At 42.4% G+C, this 22,125-nt stretch overlaps 2 protein-coding genes across 2 annotated transcripts; one reads left to right on the forward strand and one right to left on the reverse strand.

Moving 5' to 3' along the window:
- Positions 1–5,286: 5,286 nt before the first annotated feature.
- On the forward strand, positions 5,287–6,510 carry LOC133886061 (xylanase inhibitor protein 1-like). Its single transcript, XM_062325792.1, has one exon. It carries the CDS (start codon positions 5,484–5,486, stop codon positions 6,414–6,416), a length of 933 nt encoding a protein of 310 aa, XP_062181776.1. The 5' UTR covers positions 5,287–5,483; the 3' UTR covers positions 6,417–6,510.
- Positions 6,511–17,908: 11,398 nt separating this feature from the next.
- LOC133886946 (dirigent protein 22-like) lies at positions 17,909–18,728 on the reverse strand. The gene has a single exon (XM_062326856.1). The coding sequence runs from the start codon at positions 18,642–18,644 to the stop codon at positions 18,108–18,110; it is 537 nt and encodes a 178-aa protein (XP_062182840.1). The 5' UTR covers positions 18,645–18,728; the 3' UTR covers positions 17,909–18,107.
- Between the last annotated feature and the right edge of the window lie 3,397 nt (positions 18,729–22,125).

The raw sequence follows: 22,125 nt of genomic DNA on the forward strand, positions 1-22,125 counted from the left end.
TTTGATGTCCTTGTTCTCCTGACAATATTCTTCTACATATCTATTACTTTGGTTTAAGTGCTGTAATTTATTATGCAAGTCATGTTTAAAAAAGGGTAATACCACTTGATGCACGTTTGCCCGATCTTCCGAAAGGTAATATGATAAGTCGATTGGTGGAGTTTCGACATTGATGATCCAAAAGCTCCGAACAGAACAGATTGAGAACTCTTGCAACCACTACACCACTACTCCGTGGTTATCAACCATACTAAGATGCGGTTGACCTCGCCAAGAAGGCTTTTCTTACAAGTGAGTCGAGAACACAAGCAATCACGGGTAGATGCAATCTGGATATTGCTAATTACCAATGAAGTACGTGAGTTGAGGTTCTACAAACCAAACAAGTGACGAAACTGTATAAAACAGAATAATCTAAGCAAAACCTAAACCTAAACTATGACGGCTACTGTGTATATATAGAGGGGCGTGAGGAGGTCGACCTAGGGTTGTGTAGCCGTGGAAAGAGGCATACACAACCTCAACTCCGAGCCCGACACGATTACGAGACCCAACTAGGTCCAAAGCAATGATGCAGCACCTTACTTTAACAACTCTGATTAATATATAAGGAATCTAATGGTGAGACCAAATCCATTGGAAAGGTATCGTCATAAGCTTTTCATCAAGTCCAAGAACGTCTCAATTGGACTCCGTATGCGAGAGTTATGCCTGTTTTACTGACATGTTATCCTGGGACTCAACCACGACCACGTCCACGGCTTCGACCACGACTAGAGCTTAGCCTCTAATCCGAGTAGACTTAGCCTTCAAGGGATGACATTTAGGTAAGATTGTGGTGCTTCTCCCATATTCCTAAGCAACAAAATAACATAAAACTTAGCAATATTTTATTTTCTAAAAAAAATATGAATAATAAGGAACGAATTCGCCATATGTGTATCCGAGTGAGCCATGGGCGTATCATTATGTCTTTTTATGCCCATTAGGTTTGCATGATATCATTAGTTTCGTTGTATTTTGAATAGTTGTTTGGTAGTTAGTTTTTGTTTAGTTGTCCTGTATTTCATTCATTCAGAAGATGTTGAGTAGTTGTTCGGGAATTCGTCATTCAGTAGTTATATATATAGTCAGTAGTTTTATATGATATGTAGTTATTTATATGATCATTATTTTCAATAGTTCTTAAATAGTTTAGCATTTAGTATGGGTTAAGTAGTTGTCCGATAATTCTTTCATTCAATAGTAGTAGTTAAGTGTTTGTTAAGTAGTTGTTCTGGCTATTAGTTTAATTTTTATGTTTTTTTAGCACAGTTTAATCTTTATGTTGCATGCACGCACAGATGCCCCTAAGATATTTTGTTGCTACAGCAGTAGTAATGGTTTAGATTTGAGATATGACTATGAATTTTCATTAATCCTCAATAAGAATAATCCTGATTGGACAACACAGCCAACATGAAAGACGCCAGCCATCTATAACATATATTAAAGTGCTAAGAATCGGCGGCCAACGGGTCGAGTTACTGTAGTTACTGTAGCAGTAGGTCTCGGTATGTTTGTATATATACGTATACATATATATATATATATATTTGTATTTATATGTATCCATATATACGTACACATAATTTTTATTTTTGAGAAATTTCAGAAAAATGGCGAAAGGAATATTGTTATATTGATAAATCGGCTGAAATAATCTAAAATGCACAGAAAATATCTAAAACTCAAATAAATATGAAACAAATTTCGTATTAGTGTCGTCTACATGTTAAAATTATGTGCATGCATGAAATTACTATTGTTTTTCTTATAATTAAATGAATGTATTAAATATTGATAAATTCATAAATAAATATTAAGATATCTAAAATTAGTGAATCTAATTTTTTAGTCTTCTTTTATCATGATCTGTGAAAAAAAAAGAGCATAACTTAGGTGCGCCAAGCCACCTAGTTGATATGCATGTAGCCAATGCAAGAACATCTATCCTGTCAGCACATGTAGTCCCTGTGCATACACCAACCATGACTTTTAGTTACCGGCTCAATATTTGCATACCTTGCCTTTCTGCGGCCGTGGTATCGATGTGTTCAACTTATCGGCTCTATAACTCTAACAGTAGGCCCTCCGCCGCGCGCACCAGCCACTGGTACGATCTATACATGATACTCTATAAGTCTCTAAATTCTAGAGTCGTCGCGGGCGGGTTGATTTAATCCAGCGGCGTGCAGTGTGCGGCCGGGGCATGAGCTTGAGGCCAGCTTGAGCGCGCGCACATGATAGGTTCGCATATACAGGGGCAAAAGCCTGCAGACTTTGGATCGATCGAATTAATTGTGTGCCGCAGCTAGGCGCTAGCCTAGCAGTGTGCTAACATACAATATAGCTATCAAGATTTTGGTTCTGTTCACAAGTTTTGCGCTGTCTCGTGCAATTTTTCTTTCTGCAGAAACAGTGCGTGCATGCGTGTACGTTGTCTCCTCTATGTAGTCTTGTGTTACAAATAATTAGGATTAGAATTTTTTTTAGTCTATTTAAAATTAATATTTTAATAATAGCCTACAGGACCTATATTTTCAGAAACTGGCCATTTTTATCACGCCAGAGGATTTGGTGTGACTCACCACTTGAACACGCCACGGAGCCAGGCGCGACTGTGGTGCCACGTCGGCGGGCGGCCCGCCCCGTGCCACGTGGGCGTGCCGACGTGGCAGCCCTGAGTCGCGCCAGGGCACATGGCGCGACTGGAGTCACGCCAGGCACTATGGCGCGACAGAGCGCCATACAGGCGCGCCGATTGTCCTCCCTCTGTCACGCTAAGGGCGCTGACGCGACTCCAGTCACACCAACCCCTTTAGCATGATAGAGGCATATACAGGTCAGGCGTCGGCTCTCTCTCCCGCACGCAACAGAGGCATAAACAAGCAGCAAGAACTCCAAAACCCCGTTGGTGCCTCCTCTCTACATTCCCACCGATTTCGGACCCAAATAGAAAGGGATTTGAGGGGGAAGAGTCGAAGAAAGGTATCTCATCCAATCCCTCCAAGTATTTTTGGTTATTTCGGTTTGCATTGCTAGTTTTTTGTTGTTAGGGTTTAGAACTTGATTCGGTTGATCTACGAAATTTCAACGTTTCGGTCTAGATCGGTGGTCATATATCGTGCTATGTACGTATACCAACACATATCTATCATGTGAATTTTGTTGCATGCAATCGGTTGAGCGTAGGAAATTAAAATTCGTATAGCTATACTAAATGTATATGAGCAATGCATTTTTTTGCATTGCAGAGATGAATTTTAGTCGAATTAAAATGTATAATGAGTAGCTTTTGTATTCATGCAGTTTTTCGGTATGACGTCGGATTTATGGCGTAAGCAAAAGTGGGCACATATCGGTAAGAAGTATCCCGATGTCAGTTGCAAAGATGCCCCCGTTCCCCCCGCCCTCCCCATCCTGACTTGTGACTATGGTAAGCCATATCAAATTTATTTGAACCACCAGCATGTACCTCCTTAACAGATGCCCGAATTAACTCTGCAACTGTACCATCCGCGAGTATGGCGGTACTGGCACCCTCTGCGACAATACATGGAATTTTCTGGGTCAAATGCTCAACAGGCTCCACTTCCTGGCTACTATTGCCCGGTACATCTTGAACCGATGGCATCGAGCTTCCTCTGACACCGACATCAACTACCAACTCCGCGCAACAGACTTGAGAACCATTCAAACATTCCTTATACAGCTTCCAATCATTTTTTGACACCAACTCCATAACAACATAGTGAGCCCTACCACCCCTGCCGGCATCCAACCTTCCCCGTACGGTAACATAACTTCCATCCACATCAACATTCAAAACTGCCCTAACCCGAGCAACAATTTCATCGAAGCAAGGAGGGTTCCCAAATTTCAACACTTCCTCCCTCATCTTATCGATCTCCCCATTTGTACTAACCGTGCTACCATAAAAAAACACGCACAATGCGTTCCATCTACACAAACCATCCAAATATTACACGTGTATCATTGCTATAGCACATTAAAAACCTACACATTAAACATTTCAATTCGACTAAATTACATCTCTACAATGCAAAACATCCTCCGCAAGTGTACAAATGCAAAAAAATGCATTGCTCATATACATTTAGTATAGCTATACGAATTTTAATTTCCTACGCTCAACCGATTGCATGCAACAAATTTCACACGATAGATATGCGTTGGTATACGTACATAGCACGATATATGACCACCGATCTAAACCAAAACGTTGAAATTTCGTAGATCAACCGAATCAAGTTCTAAACCCTAACAACCCAAAAACTAGCAATGCAAACCGATTTAACCGAAAAAAATTAGAGGGATTGTAGGAGATACCTTCCTAGCACTCTTTCCCTTCAAATCCCCTTTGAATCGGACCCAAATCGGTGGAGAATGGGGTGGAGGAGGGTGAGGCGGCGCTAGAGAGCTCTCCTACTCGCGGCTGGTTGAGGAAGAAACGGCTGTGTGCGGGAGAGAGCACCGGCGCCCGGCCTGTATATGCCTCTGTCACGCCAAAGGGGTTGGCGTGACTGGAGTCGCGCCAGCGCCCTTGGCGTGACAGAGGGAGGACAGTCGGTGCGCCTGTATGGCGCTCTGTCACGCCGTAGTGCCTGGCGTGACTCCAGTCACGCCATGCGCCCTGGTGCGACTCAGGGCTGCCACATCGGCACGCCCACATGGCACGGGGCGAGCCGCCCCGCCGACGTGGCACCGCAGTCACGCCCGGCTTCGTGGCGTGACCAAGTGATGAGTCACGTCAAATCCTCTAGAGTGACAAAAGAGGTCAGTTTCTGAAAATATAAGTCCTGACAGATTATTATTAAAATATTAATTTTAAATAGACTAAAAAAATTCCTAGGACTACTACTGACTTGTAGCTAGCTAGTTATGTACCGGCTGCATGGCCGCAGATGCCCAAATGCGCATCCATCGATCACTTCATTTGTTTATCGATCGGAATCTTGCACGTGCATGCAGCTGCCTGTGAACATCCGGTGTGCTAGCTAGTTCGATCTTATCTTTGCCCCTGCAAGGTCGTCGTACGTGTATAACGTCGTGCATATTCCATCGCACGTGTCCCAAGTGGATTATATTCTGTGGGCTCGTGCCGTGTGCCACCGTCGGTGGCCAACATCGCGCGCGCAGTGCGTGCCAGCAAGTGGAAACTATGTTCGTCGATCCATGCATCATAAGCTTTTCGGCTTTACGCGACTAACCACGACCGCTTGACATATTCAAAGCAAAACTAACCCTTGTAGCCATGCATCCATGGCGGCCCGGCACACAAGAAAAGACTAGCTAGCTATGTACATGCATATGCATGATCCATTACCTTGCTACTACCATCTGATCTCCATCTATATATATCGCCAACTCAATGCTAACTTGCAATTTCCACCATACAGCAGCCTCAGTAGGCACCCACCATGGCTTTCCGACGCCCTTCATCCCTCCCGGCTCTCCTCCCCCTCGTCTTCGTGCTAGTCCTCTCCTGCCTCGCCGGCCCGGCCATGGCCAAGAAGACTGGCCAGGTCACCGTATTCTGGGGCCGGAACAAGGACGAGGGCTCTTTACGAGAAGCCTGCGACACGGGCACCTACAGCACCGTCATCATCTCCTTCTACAGCGTCTTCGGCCACGGCCGCTACTGGGGCGACCTCTCTGGACACCAGCTCTACGGCATCGGCGCCGACATCAAGCACTGCCAGTCCAAGGGAATACTGATCCTCCTCTCCATCGGCGGCCCCGGCAAGGACTACTCCCTGCCATCCTCCAAGTCGGCGGCGGACGTCGCCGATAACCTGTGGAACGCCCACCTCGGCGGTGGCCGGAAGGGCGTGTTCCGTCCCTTCGGCGACGCTGTGGTGGACGGCATCGACTTCTTCATCGACCAGGGCCCGCCTGACCACTACGACGAGCTGGCGAGGCTGCTGGACAGCTACAACAGGTTCTACCGCGGCAGGAAGGGGGTGCGCCTGACGGCGACGACGCGGTGCGCGTACCCGGACTGGCGCGTGGAGAGGGCGCTGCAAACGGGGCTGTTCGAGCGCATCCACGTCCGCTTCTACGGCGACGACAAGTGCTCCTACCACCAAGGCGGGACCTACGCCGTGGTGGAGCAGTGGGACAAGTGGACGGCGAGGTACCCTAGGAGCGAGGTCTACCTCGGGCTCGCGGTGGCGGAGGATGTGCCGGCCGGGGCGCCTGGCCCCGTCGCGGTCTACCTCAAATATCTCTACTACGACCTGCTGCCCAAGGTGCAGAAGTCGGCCAACTACGGTGGGGTCATGATCTGGGACAGGTTCTCCGACAAGATGACCGGCAACGACTACGGGCGCACCGTCCAGGGCTGGGCTTAGTAATTAACGTACGTGTTTATTCTATGTGTTGGTGCATCTGTGTAATGCATGTATGTGCATGTCCGACAATAAATATGGTGTGATATCTGTACCACTATGTGAAAAAAACTATTGGTGATGGGTGAGATAATAAAAAGCGTCACTGATGACTAATTATAAGTGATGAGTAAGAATTCGTTACTAATAAGATTATAGGTAATGAGTTGTACCAGTGACCTTTCACTTATTAGCGTCTTCTCTGAGCTGTATAGAAAAACATAAGTGACGAGTAAATTAGTTATCCGTCATTTATGTTCACACATAAGTAACGGATAACATTTTGATCCGTCACTTATGACATTTTATACAGCTCATGAGAGAATATATAAGTGACGGGTAAATAATTTATCCGTCACTTATCTGAATACATAAGTGATAGGTAATCCATTCACTCATCAATTATATATTTCTCACCAGCACATGGGAGAATACATAAGTGATGGGTAAATTATGTGTATGTTACTATGCTGGATTGTCATGCTTCCTGGTTGTATCCTAGAGCATAGTTAGAATTTAACAGTCGTCTTCTCCCTACTAACAACAGCAACACATACAAATCCATATCCACAAACACACTTTATTACAGAATCACAAAGATTACAAAATTCCAATCAATTCATTACAGAATCACAAATGTTACAAAGTTTTGATCAACTCATATTACATAACATCTACCTCACAACCTAGGGATTCTATAGTAGAACTCGCCGTGTGGGTTGATGACTTCAGACACTATGAAGTGGGCGATCCATCGTCGAACCTCCAGGAGTGCACCGTCGTAGAAAAAAAGAGCGTCAAATCCCTACATAATTTGACACGTAACTAATATCATGTTACCATGGAATTAAACTAATTACTAAAATTAGTTACGAATAATCTCGTATTGAACGTACATCGGTGATTTGAGATCCTTCATGCGGAGCGTGAGGAGCATGTTCTACACAAAATAGAATCCGCAGGCGTTGCTCGATGGTTGTTGGTGGCACTACTGAACAGAAAATTATGTTACAAGTCACTAAATTTTGTCAATAGGATACGTAAAAGGTTGGGACAGCTAATAATGAAGGAGATAAGGAATGTAACAAAACGAAAAAGAGTGTATTTTCTTGGGGCTTCAACATTGTCGGCAATGAGGCCTGATGTTGGTATCTTATCATTGATGGCTGCATCATTTGAACAAGGAAATAATCCTCTTGTCTAGGCTGACATACAAAAAGGACTTCTTTACACTACTATAAAACTAGCTATAAGTAGCGCTTCATCACTGCCGGTTATACAAGAACTAGTAGTGAAAGTGTATCACTGCCGGTTCTTAATCTTCCGTGCTCGAATCATGGTAAAATTGCTAAGAATCAACACTAATACGGACTATTAGTGCCGGTTTGTAATAAAAACTAACACTGATAGTATCAGTGACGGTTTTTAATACAAACCGGCACTGATGCCTAGCCTGGACCCGAAATTTCAATGGAATACAATTTTGGCTCACCCCTCTCATGTCCGCTGAGCTCAATCTCAACCTTATCCTCACGCGCACGTGCTCAGTCTCTCCCCTCAAGCCCTCAGTCTCTCGCCCACCGCTCCCTCTTCTCTCCGACCACCCTCCTAACCCAAATCTCCCCGCATCCGGTAGGATCCAGAGCCAGGGATGCCAAGGCCTCGGAGATCCTGTCATCGGACCACGCCTCATATGCCCGCCTCCTGGTGCCGCGTCCAGTGGGATCCAGATGCAGGACCTCATCCGCACCGGCACGCACCTTATCGGCTTCATCCCCTCGCAGCGCACCTTATCGGCAGCCTCAAGCGCAGATGCTTTTGATCCGACCCCTCGCCGACATAATTGACCGGATTGTTCCCCAGGTTAGTTGATCATCTCGATCTACTCCAGAGCACTCTATTATACACCTAGCCTAGCCCGCCCCCCAGCCCAATCTACCCCCACGTGCCTGGGCTGCACGTCCAACCGTGGCCCGGGCACGTGGGGGCGGATTGGGCGGAGGGCGGGTTAGGCTGGGTGTATAATAGAGCGCTCCCATGTGTAACTTTCTCTCCAATCCATTTCTATTTGAAATTTATTTGCTAAATTGCTCTAGATTTTGAAATGATGGAGATGAACCTATGGCTATAATATTTTGAGACAATGTAGATGCAATTATACCTCATTTATTATATGGAAGCTTCAATTCTGGTGAAAAGTGTCTTTATTATTGATTTACATTAGCTATATGTATGAGCATATTTATTTATGGTTTTTAATGAATTAGAAAATTTAGCCAAGATATTAAGGTATATAGCAAACTCCAATCATAGTTTTTATATTTTAATTAGTTAGCAAGCTCCAATATAGAAACTTTAGGTATGAGCTTATTTATGGTTGATTTTTAGTAAATTAGAAAAATTAGCTATGATATTTAGGTATGTAGAAAGCTCCAATTATATTTTTCTATTTTAATTAATTAGCATGTTCCCAATATGGAAACTTTAGGTATGAGCGTATTTATTTTAATTTTTACTGAATTAGAAAATTTCGCTATGATATTTAGGTATGTAGTAAGATACAATTATATTTATGTATGAACGTATTTATTTTTCATGTTTTCTTAATGAGTCATAGATAAGATGTTAAATAATAAAGAAAATTTCTAGGGATGGCACCAACAAATACTCATCGAAAGCGGACGCGAAAGCATGCAAAAGGCGGCTCCTCCAACCCGGGCCAATTGCCAGTAGGAGATGACGAGGTAATTTATTTATTGGTGATCGCAAAATGTTCTAGATGTTATAAATTTGGATTTACAATAATGATATAATTGTAGATGGACAGAAGATGGATATACGATGCGAGCCATGTGAGTGCAGAGTACAAGAATGGCGTGAATTGTTTCCTGGTACAAGCCGCGACGCACAAGTCAAATACACAGTCTCAATACATGTGTTGTCCATGCATCGATTGCGAGAACAAGAAGCAGTTCTCCACCACCCAGTAGATACATTCCCACTTGATACCAAGAGGCTTTATACTTGGCTATACCCGTTGGATCGAGCACGGTGAAGCTGAAATCGTATATGAATGGCAATACATTGAAAGAAAAGACGAGGACATATGCACCGATATGCCAGTCGATGAATACATCAATATGCCGTCTGCCGGAGATATGTTGGCCGATGATAATCTAGAGGAGATGTTGGTCGACGCCGACATCGATGATCTGGAGCAGATGTTGCACGATGGGGAGGGGAACTTCACCAATGAAAGAGAGTTTCAAAAGTTCCAGTATATGTTAGTGGACTTTAAAACACCGTTGTTCCCGGGCTACGAGAAGGAGCACACAAAGTTACGTACCATGCTTTCACTGCTGCAATTGAAGGAAAGCAACGGGTGGTCTGATATAAGCTTCACAGAGTTGTTACTGTTCTTAAAGAAATTGCTTCCAAAGGAAAATGTGCTGTTAGAAAATACGTACCAAGCCAAGTAGGTTGTGTGCCCATTGGGGTTGGAAGTACAGAAAATACATGCATGTCCAAACGATTGCATGTGTATCGTGGAAAGCATGCAGACATGCAAGCATGTCTCATCTGTGGTGCAGCACGGTACAAGCGTGACGGTGATGATATCGATGGTGAAGGAAAGAAGAAAAGGCGTCCTATGAAGGTGATGTGGTATTTTCCTATAGTCCCCTGTTTGGAGCGTTTATTCGCGAATAAAAAGCATCCCGAACTGATGCGATGGCACACCGATGAGTGCAAGCATGATAGAATGCTGAGACACCCGCTGATTCTACGCAATGGAGAAACATCAATAGGAAATACAAGAAGTCATTTGCAGAAGATGTGAGGAATATAAGATTTGGGTTGAGTACAGATGGGATGAATCCATTCAGCAATATAAGCAGTAGTCATAGTACTTGGCCTGTGACTCTATGTATCTACAACCTTCCTCCTTGGTTGTGTATGAAGTGAAAGTACATTATGATACCGGCGCTGATAGGCAACCTGGCAACAACATCAATGTCTACCTGAAATCATTAATGGAAGATCTTGTAATACTGTGGAACGATTGTGTGCAGGTATGGGATGCATACAAACGAGAGAACTTCACCCTACGTGTAATGTTGTTCGTAACAATTCAAGATTGGCCAGCCCTTGGCAACCTATCGGGCCAGACTATCAAAAGCTATTGTGCATGCATGCATTGCTTGGATGAAACAGAGACCTTGTGGCAAAAAAAGGATACACTCCAAGCACGGAATGACCATATTGATTATTTATTATTGACCATATTGATTTTTGATTTTAGATATATAAAAAAATTAGTTTTGGTATATAGCAAGTTCAAATTTAAATAAATATGTATTAGGTCTGCTAGGTCAACTTAATGTTAATAAATATAGATAGTACAAACTCAATCGAAATTACCTGAGTAGCATAGCGGTTTGTTCAGTCTTACTTGGTGTAGGGCTTGGGTTTGAGTCTCTGCACGCGTGCGAAGCTAAAACAAATATTTTGCACCCTACGATACCAGCAATGAAAGGGGTTTCACTACCGGTGGAAATATTAGGCCAGCAGTGAAACTACTTCCACTACCGGTGTACTTATTGAGCCGCCAGTGAAAGTAGTTTCACTGCCAGTTGTCCTAGTGAGCCGGCAGTGAAGGTACCATTTCACTGCCGGTGGTCATATTGAGCTGGAAGTGAAAATAGCTCGACGCCCTGCGCCCTTTGACACTTGGAAAAATTTTCCCATTCCCTATGCCATCCGCTAAAACGTCTCCCGATGCCAAGGAGCCCACGCCACCAGAGGTCCACGAGCTCGTGCCCACTGTCTGTGTCCTCCTCGACACTGTCGTCCTCCTCCCCATCGTCGTCGCTGTCCTCCTGCCCGGTGCCACTCCCATCCTCCTCGATGTCATCATCCTCCTCCCTACCGCCATCACCGTCCTCCTCCCCGGCGCCATTCTTGTCCTCCTCAACACCGTTCCCTGTCCTCCTCGACGCTGTCATCCTCCTCCCCGACGTCGACCCCATCCTCAGTCCCCAACACCGCCTTCCTCAGAGTTGCCTGCCACTACGCCGCTGCCCCATCCCCGAGGCCACGTTCCTCCACGCGACCATCCCCGTCGCTATCATCCCCGAGCTCCAATACATCATCGTGATGAGTACTCCACCACCCGCCGTCTCCCTCCACCTCCCAGATGATGTTTGTGGTTGCTGCGAAGTGATAGGTAGGTTAATGGTTGATTTGGTAATTGAGTTCTGGTTTTACCACTGGGTGGTTTAGTCAATTGAAATTGAGCCGAGTGAGCTCGGTTCTGGTGTTTAGAACTTTGGTGCTCAGGCAATCGATTGGTGGTGGTGTTGTGTTGGTAGAGGTGCTGTGTTGGAGGTGCTTATTGACTGTATTGATTTTTCCTTTAGCCAAATTGCACTGTGAGTATTTCAGTTTTCTCCTCTCTTTCATTTCTGCTCTCTAGACGACTTGGTGATATGCTCTGTGACGATCAAATGGAACAATGAGGTTGGGCTAGATGTCTAAGTGCAAATATGTGTTAAATCTGTTTGTTCTCTGTTGTTAGATCGGCACAGATTGCCCTGATAGTAGTGGTACATTCTATTGTTCAGTCCATGTGCTTATTATTGGTAATATGTACATTGTCAATTAGGCTTGATTCCTGGACTAGGAGCTTCTGTATTTGTTGATTCAATTAATTTTGTTTGGATTGAATTTTGGAAGAGCAGGAAAACCTTTGGTACTGCTCTGATATTTTGCTACTCGGTTAGTGTTTGTTGCTTTTCTTCTTACACCTCATCACAGCACGGACACCGTGTGAACTACACATTGGTGCTAGAAACATTACCATTAAGGTGGCTTCTGGCATGGCTTATCCTTGTGGCTCCCATGAATATTTGCATAGACATCCGATACCCGAGGGCTATGCCGCGGTCGAAGTAGATGAGGCAGTTGACCAGTACCGCCATGTTGAGGTGGCCTACCCCGCAGAGGAGGGGGCGAACACTATAGGAGAGAACGAGCACACATTCATCACGTGGGAGAAGGTCTACATAGTGTTTCCACCAGGGACAGCTCCCGAGACTCTCTACTCTCCACTACACCCTGGGCCATCGTCGCCTCAAAGATCTCTATCTTCTTAGCCATCTCCCAGAAGAAGTCCACCTCCTCAGCCATCGCCTCGAGGAAATCAATCGCTCAAGAAGCCAACATCATCAAGAAGCCAGCCATCAGCTCAGAAAATAAGATCAAGTTGTGCAACATTTAAGTAGACGACATCATCTAAGAAGTCGGTGGCATCTAAGAAATTGGCGGAACCTAAGGATGTCTATTCACTCACTGCTGAGGAAACAAAAAAGGTTGTGGACGCTAGTGTTATGTCTCATTTCCATCCTCCACCACCTTCATCGAAGCCTGTTGTGCCTGAAGATGCCTTGAATTTTTTTCATAAAAATGGCCAAAGCTAAACAAACGGGACCAGCTTCAAGGAAGCCGCCGACTGACTATGAACGCATCAACAAGATGCAGACCAAGAGCAAACCAGGCCTAATCATTAAGCATACTCCAAGCATTGCAGGCTTCCTGACTTCTTCTAGATTAACAGCAGAAGAACTAGCACGACTTACTGTGGGAGCGGATATATCAAAGTCGGATGTTATATGGCCGTTTGAGTTGGGCAAACCTTTGGTCAAACCAGATATCGAAAGAAACCTTACAACTCAAATGCGTCGATTACATCAATGGTACTTGGAGCAGTCCAGGTAGGGTTTTTAGGCGTTCACCGTGAGATACAAAGAATAATATTTCCTCAACCGGGACGGCTTCTTCTAGTTGGAATTCTTGCACTTGTATGGACTGTACAAGGAAGATGCCCTCGATGTGGTAATAGTCAGAGCGTGGACTCTGTAAGTGGCTTATGCATATAATTCATGTTATATAATCTTGCACCTTGTAATTGCATAGCTAACTTCTCTCTTTCGTAGAATGGAGATCCAAGCATATGAACAAGACTTAGATAAGAAAGTAGGATTCATGGATCCTGGTCTTGTGAACCAGAAACTTGTAACGAAGAATCCAGACTTCACCAAAGCCTACTTATTGAAGTGTCTGCTTCACCACCAATATAAGAAATTCATACTCTTACCCTACAGCTATGAGTACGTGTTTGCATGCAAGGGTATCCTCATTTTATGGGCAACTCGATTCTAGTACTAATTTGCTATGGTGACATATTCTGTAGTTTTCATTGGATCCTCTTTGTCATCCACCCAGACTTGAGCAAGATCATTGTGTTGGACTCAGCAAAGAGAGATCAGATGATTATCAACACCTCATTGACATGCTAAATAGGTTAACTCGATCATTTAATCTTCTCGACGATTACATCTAAGTTTTAGGTATTCATATTCACGTATAGGGTGTACACAAGCTACCGCAAGAAGAGTGTTATCTACTTTTCATTTAGGAAGGATACAGCAAAGAGTGATTCTGGCATCACTGCCGACTATATCCTTCGACTGGCAGTGATAACCCCCTTCACTGCCAGTCCACCGAGCCAGCAGTGATAGTCCTCGACTATCACTGCCCATTGCCCACTGCCGACTCCAAAACCGGCAGTGAAGGGGGTTTTAGATTCGACAGTGAATGGATTTTCTGTAGTAGTATGAGATGAATTATGCACTACGTGTTTTTAGTAAAAGCCATTTGTGATACACCTTATCACAAACGGATGTTTTCTTTATGGACATATCTAAAAATTACACATGCATGCTTTAGATTTATGGTATGCACATCTATTTTTAATAAAAAATATCTAAACATGAGCATTTTATTCTATTTTTGGACCTTTTTGCATCTAGACATGCAACTACACTTATATATGACCTACTTTAATATATGACAAAAAAATAGAGAAAATATTTAATAAAAAATTCATCTATTCATCTGGTCTTAAATGTAAGTTATATAAGCAACTTTATGAAAAAAAACGTAAGCAAATTTGAATGGATCTATGAGCAATTTAAGAAATAGGTTAAGACAAATCAGATCGGATGTTCAATAAATTTATGAAAAAATCAGAATAATTCAAAGACAGTATCAGATCTAGATACTACATATTTTCAATAAAAAAATAAGAATAATTTGTGAACAATTTCGCTGCAAGCAAAATTTTAAAAAGCAAATTGGCTTAAACTCGCAAGTAATTTTACATATTTTTATGAGCAAAATAAGTGTGCATGCTATAAAACTAAAATATGTATGTGTAGTTTATAGATTTTATCTTTTTTATAGTAGTGTAGGAGCGTGCGAAAATAATTGGACCCAATAGTTATCACAAAAGAAGATAGATTTGACAGTTGTGGAATTCATGATAAAAGTCAGCTTGATCATTTTGTTTGATTCCCACCCTGTCTAAGCTGGGTGCTACTCAACCGTAGTATGTACCAGTGTCGTTCGGTTACATTCCATATAATTCTTATCCATGGATAACAAAAATCCTTGAAAAACGACCTTTGCAAAATAAAATCATGTAAAACATTTCTGTGATGGTGCCTGATCGAAAAAGAAATTCTGTGCATCACAATCATACATAACATACATATAAAAGACCATCAAGAGCTAAGAACATAGCTAATAAAGAGGATAAATCGCTTCATTCGTACGCAAAAAGGCCTTTTCTACGTTTAAAGATGGATAATACCGAAAGTAATCGAACACGGGCGGCCGGGTCGTGTGCGTCACAACCTTGCATTCAGGATCATCAAAAGCTATTGACAACAAAAGTAAACAAATCAACTTAGTACTGTAAACCGTGATAGCGGCATTGTGATGCTAAAAAGCTAAGAGTCGTCACACATCCAAACCAAGAAGATAAACCATTTCACCTGTACGCAAAGTGACTTTTACATGTTGCTAAAGACGGATAAAAACCGTAAGTAATATGACGAGTCATGTACATACTTGTATCATAACCTTGCGTTTTGAATCATCAAAGCGACAGTGCAACCAAATCAAGTGAGCGATTAACCTGACATGGCATGCATGATTGTGATGCCGACTGGGCATATACATGTTATTCTAAAGATACCACGTGGTGATACGAGAATGAAAACAAGATACAGATATAAAGCTAGCTAGGTACGTATGTCCTCGATCCTCATCTGGAGAAGAACACGCAAATAGAAAGTTAATTTGCAGCACGTACTAAACTAGTAATTGATTAGCTCTCATTATCTACAAAAATTACTAACTTTCGACCAATTAACGCAAGCTAGGCAACCTGGCACTCCTGTGGGATTCCATTAATAAGCTTAAAAGAAAGCCTTTTATTTTTTTCAAAAGCTCACAACAAATTCGTCCAAAACTTTTTAAGAAAAACTGAAAACACAACCGCAAACACTTGTCCTCCACTGGCTCAGGACCGGTCCGGAGGGGGTCGAGCGGTGCGACCACCTCAAGCTCTCAAAATCTAAAGGCCCTATATATATGTATACTGTGTATATCGGTCCAAAAATAAATTGAAAAAATTAGATTTAAATAATTTATATTTAATAATAAAATCTAATTTTTAATCTCACTCCGAGTCATCGAAATATCATAGCCGAACCTGCGCTGGCTTTGTGGGTGCGTGTGGTGACCACCGGTCCACACCAGACACCCTGCGCGCTCGCCGGAGATGGCCAGGAGGACACGTAACTAACATAAGCGAGGTGCGGCGGGTGGGGCCACGCGGCGGCGAACGGGAGGCCCCCGGCTCTGTGGGAACGAATGAACGGGCTCACGTTTTGGGATGCTGACGTCGACCGCCTGCTATAGTGGCCGGTGTGTTGTCGTATGTGTTGGGGCGGTAGGCAGGATAAGTTGCGTTGACTCAAAAAAGAAGACAAATAATATGAGGGCAAACTAGAGGAAAAAGAAAGAATGAAAATCGTCGGATAAAAATTGGAGCGTTGATATTTATCGACGGATAGTAATTCTATTTTTAGGCGTATGAAATATAGCAACCCTTAATTTGTTAGTACTGGATCGAACACTACTAGCCCAGCCGAAATGATTTAATCAGTTGCCAAAGGGCCCGACCTCGTAGGGGATTGGGCATGAGGTTCTGTTGATCTGGTCAGCTGCTCGCTCTCTTTTTTTTCTATCAATCAGACAGAGGTTTTTTTATAAAAAAAAAGTGAATTATATAAAACTACAAGTATTATACAAAGTAACATAAAACTATAAGTATTTTGTACTAATTTTACACAAAACTCGGTTTTAATTGAATTCATTTAAAAAATAGTATTATATTTCTTTAAAAAATTTAGAACTTTTTTACGTGTTCTATAATCTATGTGTTATCTATTTTAATTGGATTCACCCAAAAAATATGTGTAGACTTAAACTAAAATTCTCCCAAAAGACTACTTTAATAACTCCTAACAATTGTTAGAGCCTTCAATAAAATACTAAAAATTTGAGAAAATTCACTAATATTATTCTTATATGATGGACTAATTTATTAAATTATTTTCAGCCTTAGGTTATATGATGAAAAAGTGAGTTCCTTTATTATAGTCTATTTATATGTATTTTTATCATTTCATGTAATATTTTTCTTTTAAGTATATGTTTGAATTTTGTTTAAATTAAAATTGAATACGTAAAATGATAAATATATATATAGAGAGAGTATTACAAAGGAACTTACTTTTTTACTATATAACCTAGGGCTAAAAACAATTTTAAAAAATAGTCCATCACATAAGAAGAATATTAGTAATTTTTTTAGATTTTTGGAAATTTATTTGAGACACTAAAAATTGATAGAACTTATTAAAGTAGTATTTGTTTGAAGAATTTTGGTTTAAATTCTACACATGTTTTTTAGGGAATTCTAATTAAAATGGGTTGCACATAGATTATGAAACACGTATAAAAAATTCTAGTATTTTTGGGAACAACAAAAAACTACTATTTAAAAACAGAAGATAAGAGAGGGAATTAAATCTAGGAACAATACTTCTGCTGAGTACTGTTCATACACAGGCTTACCGCAGAGACGGTAAACCCCGTAATACGAGAGAGCAGTATGTATCTTTTTTTATAAATCTTCTCATCAGTCGTTTGTTTATTTAATTATTTATGTTAAAAATATAAATATGAAAAAAGCTCCCACGGTTAGTAGCAGCAGCTAAAACCAGAGGTCATGTAAAGCCCACAAAACCAAAACAATCTAGGGCCGGGCCCAACAATGGCGATGCAGCTACCGCTTTTTCTTTCCTTTTTGAACGTACCGGCCGTGTTGACGAACACGCGCTGTTGAATATTTGCTCATTGTAGTAGAAAATATTTGCTAACAGAAGGCCTTGATTACTTCTCCATGGACGATCCACTCGACAATTAAGTATGAACATAATTCACTAAGTCAGAATTATTACTCCCGTTCAAACAGATCGAAGGTATAGATGGAACCACATGATTTATTTCAAAAGTCAAATGCTACCAAACATTTTTGTTATTCTGCACAATGAATCTCTCAAGAGTTAACACATAACGCCAAAAAAATTCGAGAAATAAGCATACGATCGAAATGATAAATAGCATCCAATTCAATGACCAAATTAAACAGTGTGTGTAATTGTAGCACGGTCGTCGTCGATCTCAGTCGTGGCGGATGTAGACGTTGTACTCGACGGTGGCGTCGCCGGTCTTGGCGTCGAACCAGTGCGTGCGCGCCTGGCAGTACCCCCGCGCGAGCCGGAACGCGCCGGTGCCGCCGACCACGGGCATCTCCCTGATCGTCCTCTCCGCGGGGTTGGCGCCCACGATGGCGACGCTGCTGCCGTTGTAGGCGCCGTCCACGAACACGAAGTTCATGGCCATCAGCAGCGACAGCGAGTCCTTCCCCGCGCTCACGTACATGCCCTGCGCGCGGCCGATCAGCCTGGACGACGTCAGGTTGGGGCCCTCGGTGAGCGGGTCGTCGATGACGATGACGGTGCCGAAGCCCGTGGCGGAGGCGTTGGACGAGGGGCCCTCCGCCACCTGCACCACCGTCGCGTTCGGGCCGCTCACCACGTCGTGCCAGTACACGCGCAGGTGCGTCTCCTTCTCCCCCGCCGCCGACGCCGTGGCGGCGAGCAGGGCCAGCGCGAGCAGGCAGGTGAAACCGAAGCGGCTGCACGCCGAGGCCGCCATGGATATGTACCTGATGAAGTGGAGTTCTGCTTGATTCTAAGCTCTCTGGTTTTTGCGAGGTGCATGGCGAGGGGTGCAACAAGGATGGGTCTATTTAACGGCCGGGGTCAATGCATGGTGATTGGGCACTTGGGAATATGAAATGTGTCTAGTTTATTGGTTTCTGTGACTGGAAGATTTCTGGTCGTGTTTTCAAGAAGTCGATCTTCACATTGTTGCATACTAGTGCATACACTCACTCACTTATTGTATATTTACTGCACGCTAGTCATAAAATTCACTTATTGTATATCCACGTCAGTCTCTTTGGTAACTCGCAATCAACACGTTTTGACTTTAACTATTGATAAGTTTTAAAATATTTTGATTGAGCTTTCGAAAATAGCATAACTAGATTTATCTTAAAAAATAGTTTCAAATATAACAATTTTACTATGCTTTGCATATATTCAATACTATAAAATAGTGATCAAACTAGTATAATGGTGACCATATCGATTCCGAAACGTCACTCTTCTGTGATCGAAAGGAGTATATTATCTTTACAAGGTTTTTTTTAAGGTGTGTTCATGACTTGATCTTGATTAGATTAAGGACTAAGTTATCTCTTCCGAGGACAAACCAGTATAGTGTGCTATATATAAGTTGGAATGGACTTGGTCGGTGACTAGACTTTGACGAACACGGCGGTATGCAGTACGCAGTAGGTGAAGGTGTGACTTGGCCGGCATGCAGTAGGTAGGTGACCTGACTTTCGGAACGCGTACATGTAACATGTTAGGTGGTGCACTTTGCATTGTTCTGCCGTGACGGGTGTGTGCTTGATTCATCAGGCGAGCTACTTGCGGACGCTCTACAGTGGCGACACCAAGATTTTCAACTTAGATATACATACCCGTCCTGTTAGTGTTGAAAAATAAGTCACTTTTAGATTTAATTTAATCTATAAATAATTCATAAGTGTAAACTGATAAACTAACATGTTCATATTATCAGAGCATAATCTAGACACGTGTATGATAACACTGTATATATCTATATCTACTATACTCAAAATTAGAAATTGCAGGAAATAAAATACAAACGACATGGCTTTTATGTACTGATCATGCGCTGTGAAGACTGCTGAGGATGCGGGTTGCACTGTATTGACAGCACGATCGATCCTGCTGATAACGCGTCGGATTTGTTGACGATGACAGTGGGCGGCGTCCACTGCGACCAGGAAAACGAGCCGTGCTGAAGAATTTGAGCAATCATGTGGAGCGCTTCCCAAAAACCTTATTCGTCCTCTCTCGGTGCAAGATCTCAAGAGCGAGGGTTTCGGAGACCTTCTCTCCCGGTTGTTAGTGCATGCCAACATCAGAATGGAGTAGACTACAGTGGCAACGCAGCAACGAGAGGAAAAGGCAAAAACCCTAATTATTATATGGACTCACTTAATAAGAGCGTTCCCAAATTAAGAGCTACTCTCATTAGTAGTCTATCTTCTATCTCTAATGAGGTGAGATCCTTAGATATATATAGGGAGAAAACCCCCATCTCCACATCTATTAGCAATATGGTACTAATAGATGGAGGGTCTCATCATGGGTTGCGTCTCCACAATATGAGCCTTTGAGATTTATTGAAAATTATTAAAATTATACGGGCCCCTATAATTCTAACAATCCTCCACCATATCTCAAAGTCCCATAGAAATTTGCCTGTTTTCCACTGTTGTTTGATATACCAGTGTTTCAGTGCAGACTATTAAGTTGAACATCCATCTAGAACATCAAGCTACACTCATTCACAACTTGAACAATGGACTACGCATTGAATTGCAAGTTTTGTGCAAACAAGTTTCACCAGAGGTCATAACTGATACTTGGCTGCCTGTAGATTACCCCGCGCGTGGAGCACATAAGTCGTACTCCTTGGTCTCTTCATGAGCTTAATAGAGATTACCCAAGTCTCACAGATCGCGACCAACAGTCGGACTCATATAGGTGTGTTATAAGTCGTACTCCTTAGTCTCTTCATGAGCTTAATAGAGATTAGCCAAGTCTCACAGACCGCGACCAACAGTCGGGCTCATATAGGTGTGTTATTTGAAGAATGCTCTGCATGATAACATATTTGCTTCTTATAGCCAACAGAACACATTAAGGCAATAGCCAACATGTCTTACAAATCTCTAAGAGGATTTTATCTTCACTGGAGTAGGTTGTAAAGTACTCTCCTTCAATTAGACCAATAACTTGTTCTTCACATATCCTAATTCACGGGATCTCCGATCACATTGGCTAGGTTACCACTATGGTATAACCCACATGAGTCTCATACCCATCTCCCTCGATGCATTCTCTATCACATTCTGTGATAGTCTCTTTGTGAAGGGTTCTGCCAGGTTCTTAGCTGTTTGGGTATAATCCAAAGTTATCACTCTGGAGTTTCTCAATTTCCTGATGGACTTTAATCATATCTTTATGTGCCTTGTGGACTTTTCATTATCCTTAGAACTATTTATTTTGATAATAACTGTCTGATTATCATAATTCATAAGGATAGCCGGTACCGGTTTCTTAACCACAGGCAAGTCTATCAACAACTCATACAGTCATTCTGCCTCAACAGTGGCTGTGTCTAACACAGTAAGTTCTGCTTCCATAGTTGACCTTATCAAGATGGTTTGTTTGCAAAACCTCCATGAGACAAAAGCACCACATAGAGTGAATACATATCCACTTGTGGTATAAATCTCATCTGCATCAGATATTTAGTTTGAATCACTATAACTCTCCAGTACCGATGGGTACACAGAATAGTGAAGACCATAACTTATAGTACTAAGCAAATAGCGCATGACTTGCTCAAGCGCATGCCAATGTTTATCACCCGGGTTAGAAGTAAACCGGCTCAATTTGCTCACAGCAAATGAGATGTCAGGCCTTGTAGTACTAGCTAAGTATATGAGTGATCCAATAACATGAGAGTATCTCAGTTGGTCCTTACCACTTTTCTTATTCTTTCGAAGTATCATACTGGGGACATAAGGTGTTGGAGAAGGCTTGTTATCCTGGTAGCCAAAGCAGCTCAAGAGCTTCTCAACATAATGAGATTGTGTAAGAGTAATCATATTCTCTCTTTTATTTAACTTGATGTTTAAAATTACATCAGCCTTACACATATTTTCCATATCAAAACTTTGAGACAAGAAAGACTTGACATCATTAACCACGTCAAGATTTTTTCCCAAATATTAGTATGTCATCAGCATACAAACACAATATAACTCCATCACTCCAACCGTAGCGATAGTACACATATTTATTTGACTTATTGACCGAAAGACCTGCAGATGTTAAAGTTTTATCGAACTTCTCATGCAAGTGTTTAGGAGTTCTGTCGAACTTCTCATGCAATTGTTTAGGAGCTTATTTAAGGTCATACAAGGACTTCAACAACTTACACACCATACCTTCTTGATCTTTTACTA

This window comes from Phragmites australis, chromosome 12, assembly GCF_958298935.1.
Source record: "Phragmites australis chromosome 12, lpPhrAust1.1, whole genome shotgun sequence".
NCBI classification, from domain to species: domain Eukaryota; kingdom Viridiplantae; phylum Streptophyta; class Magnoliopsida; order Poales; family Poaceae; genus Phragmites; species Phragmites australis.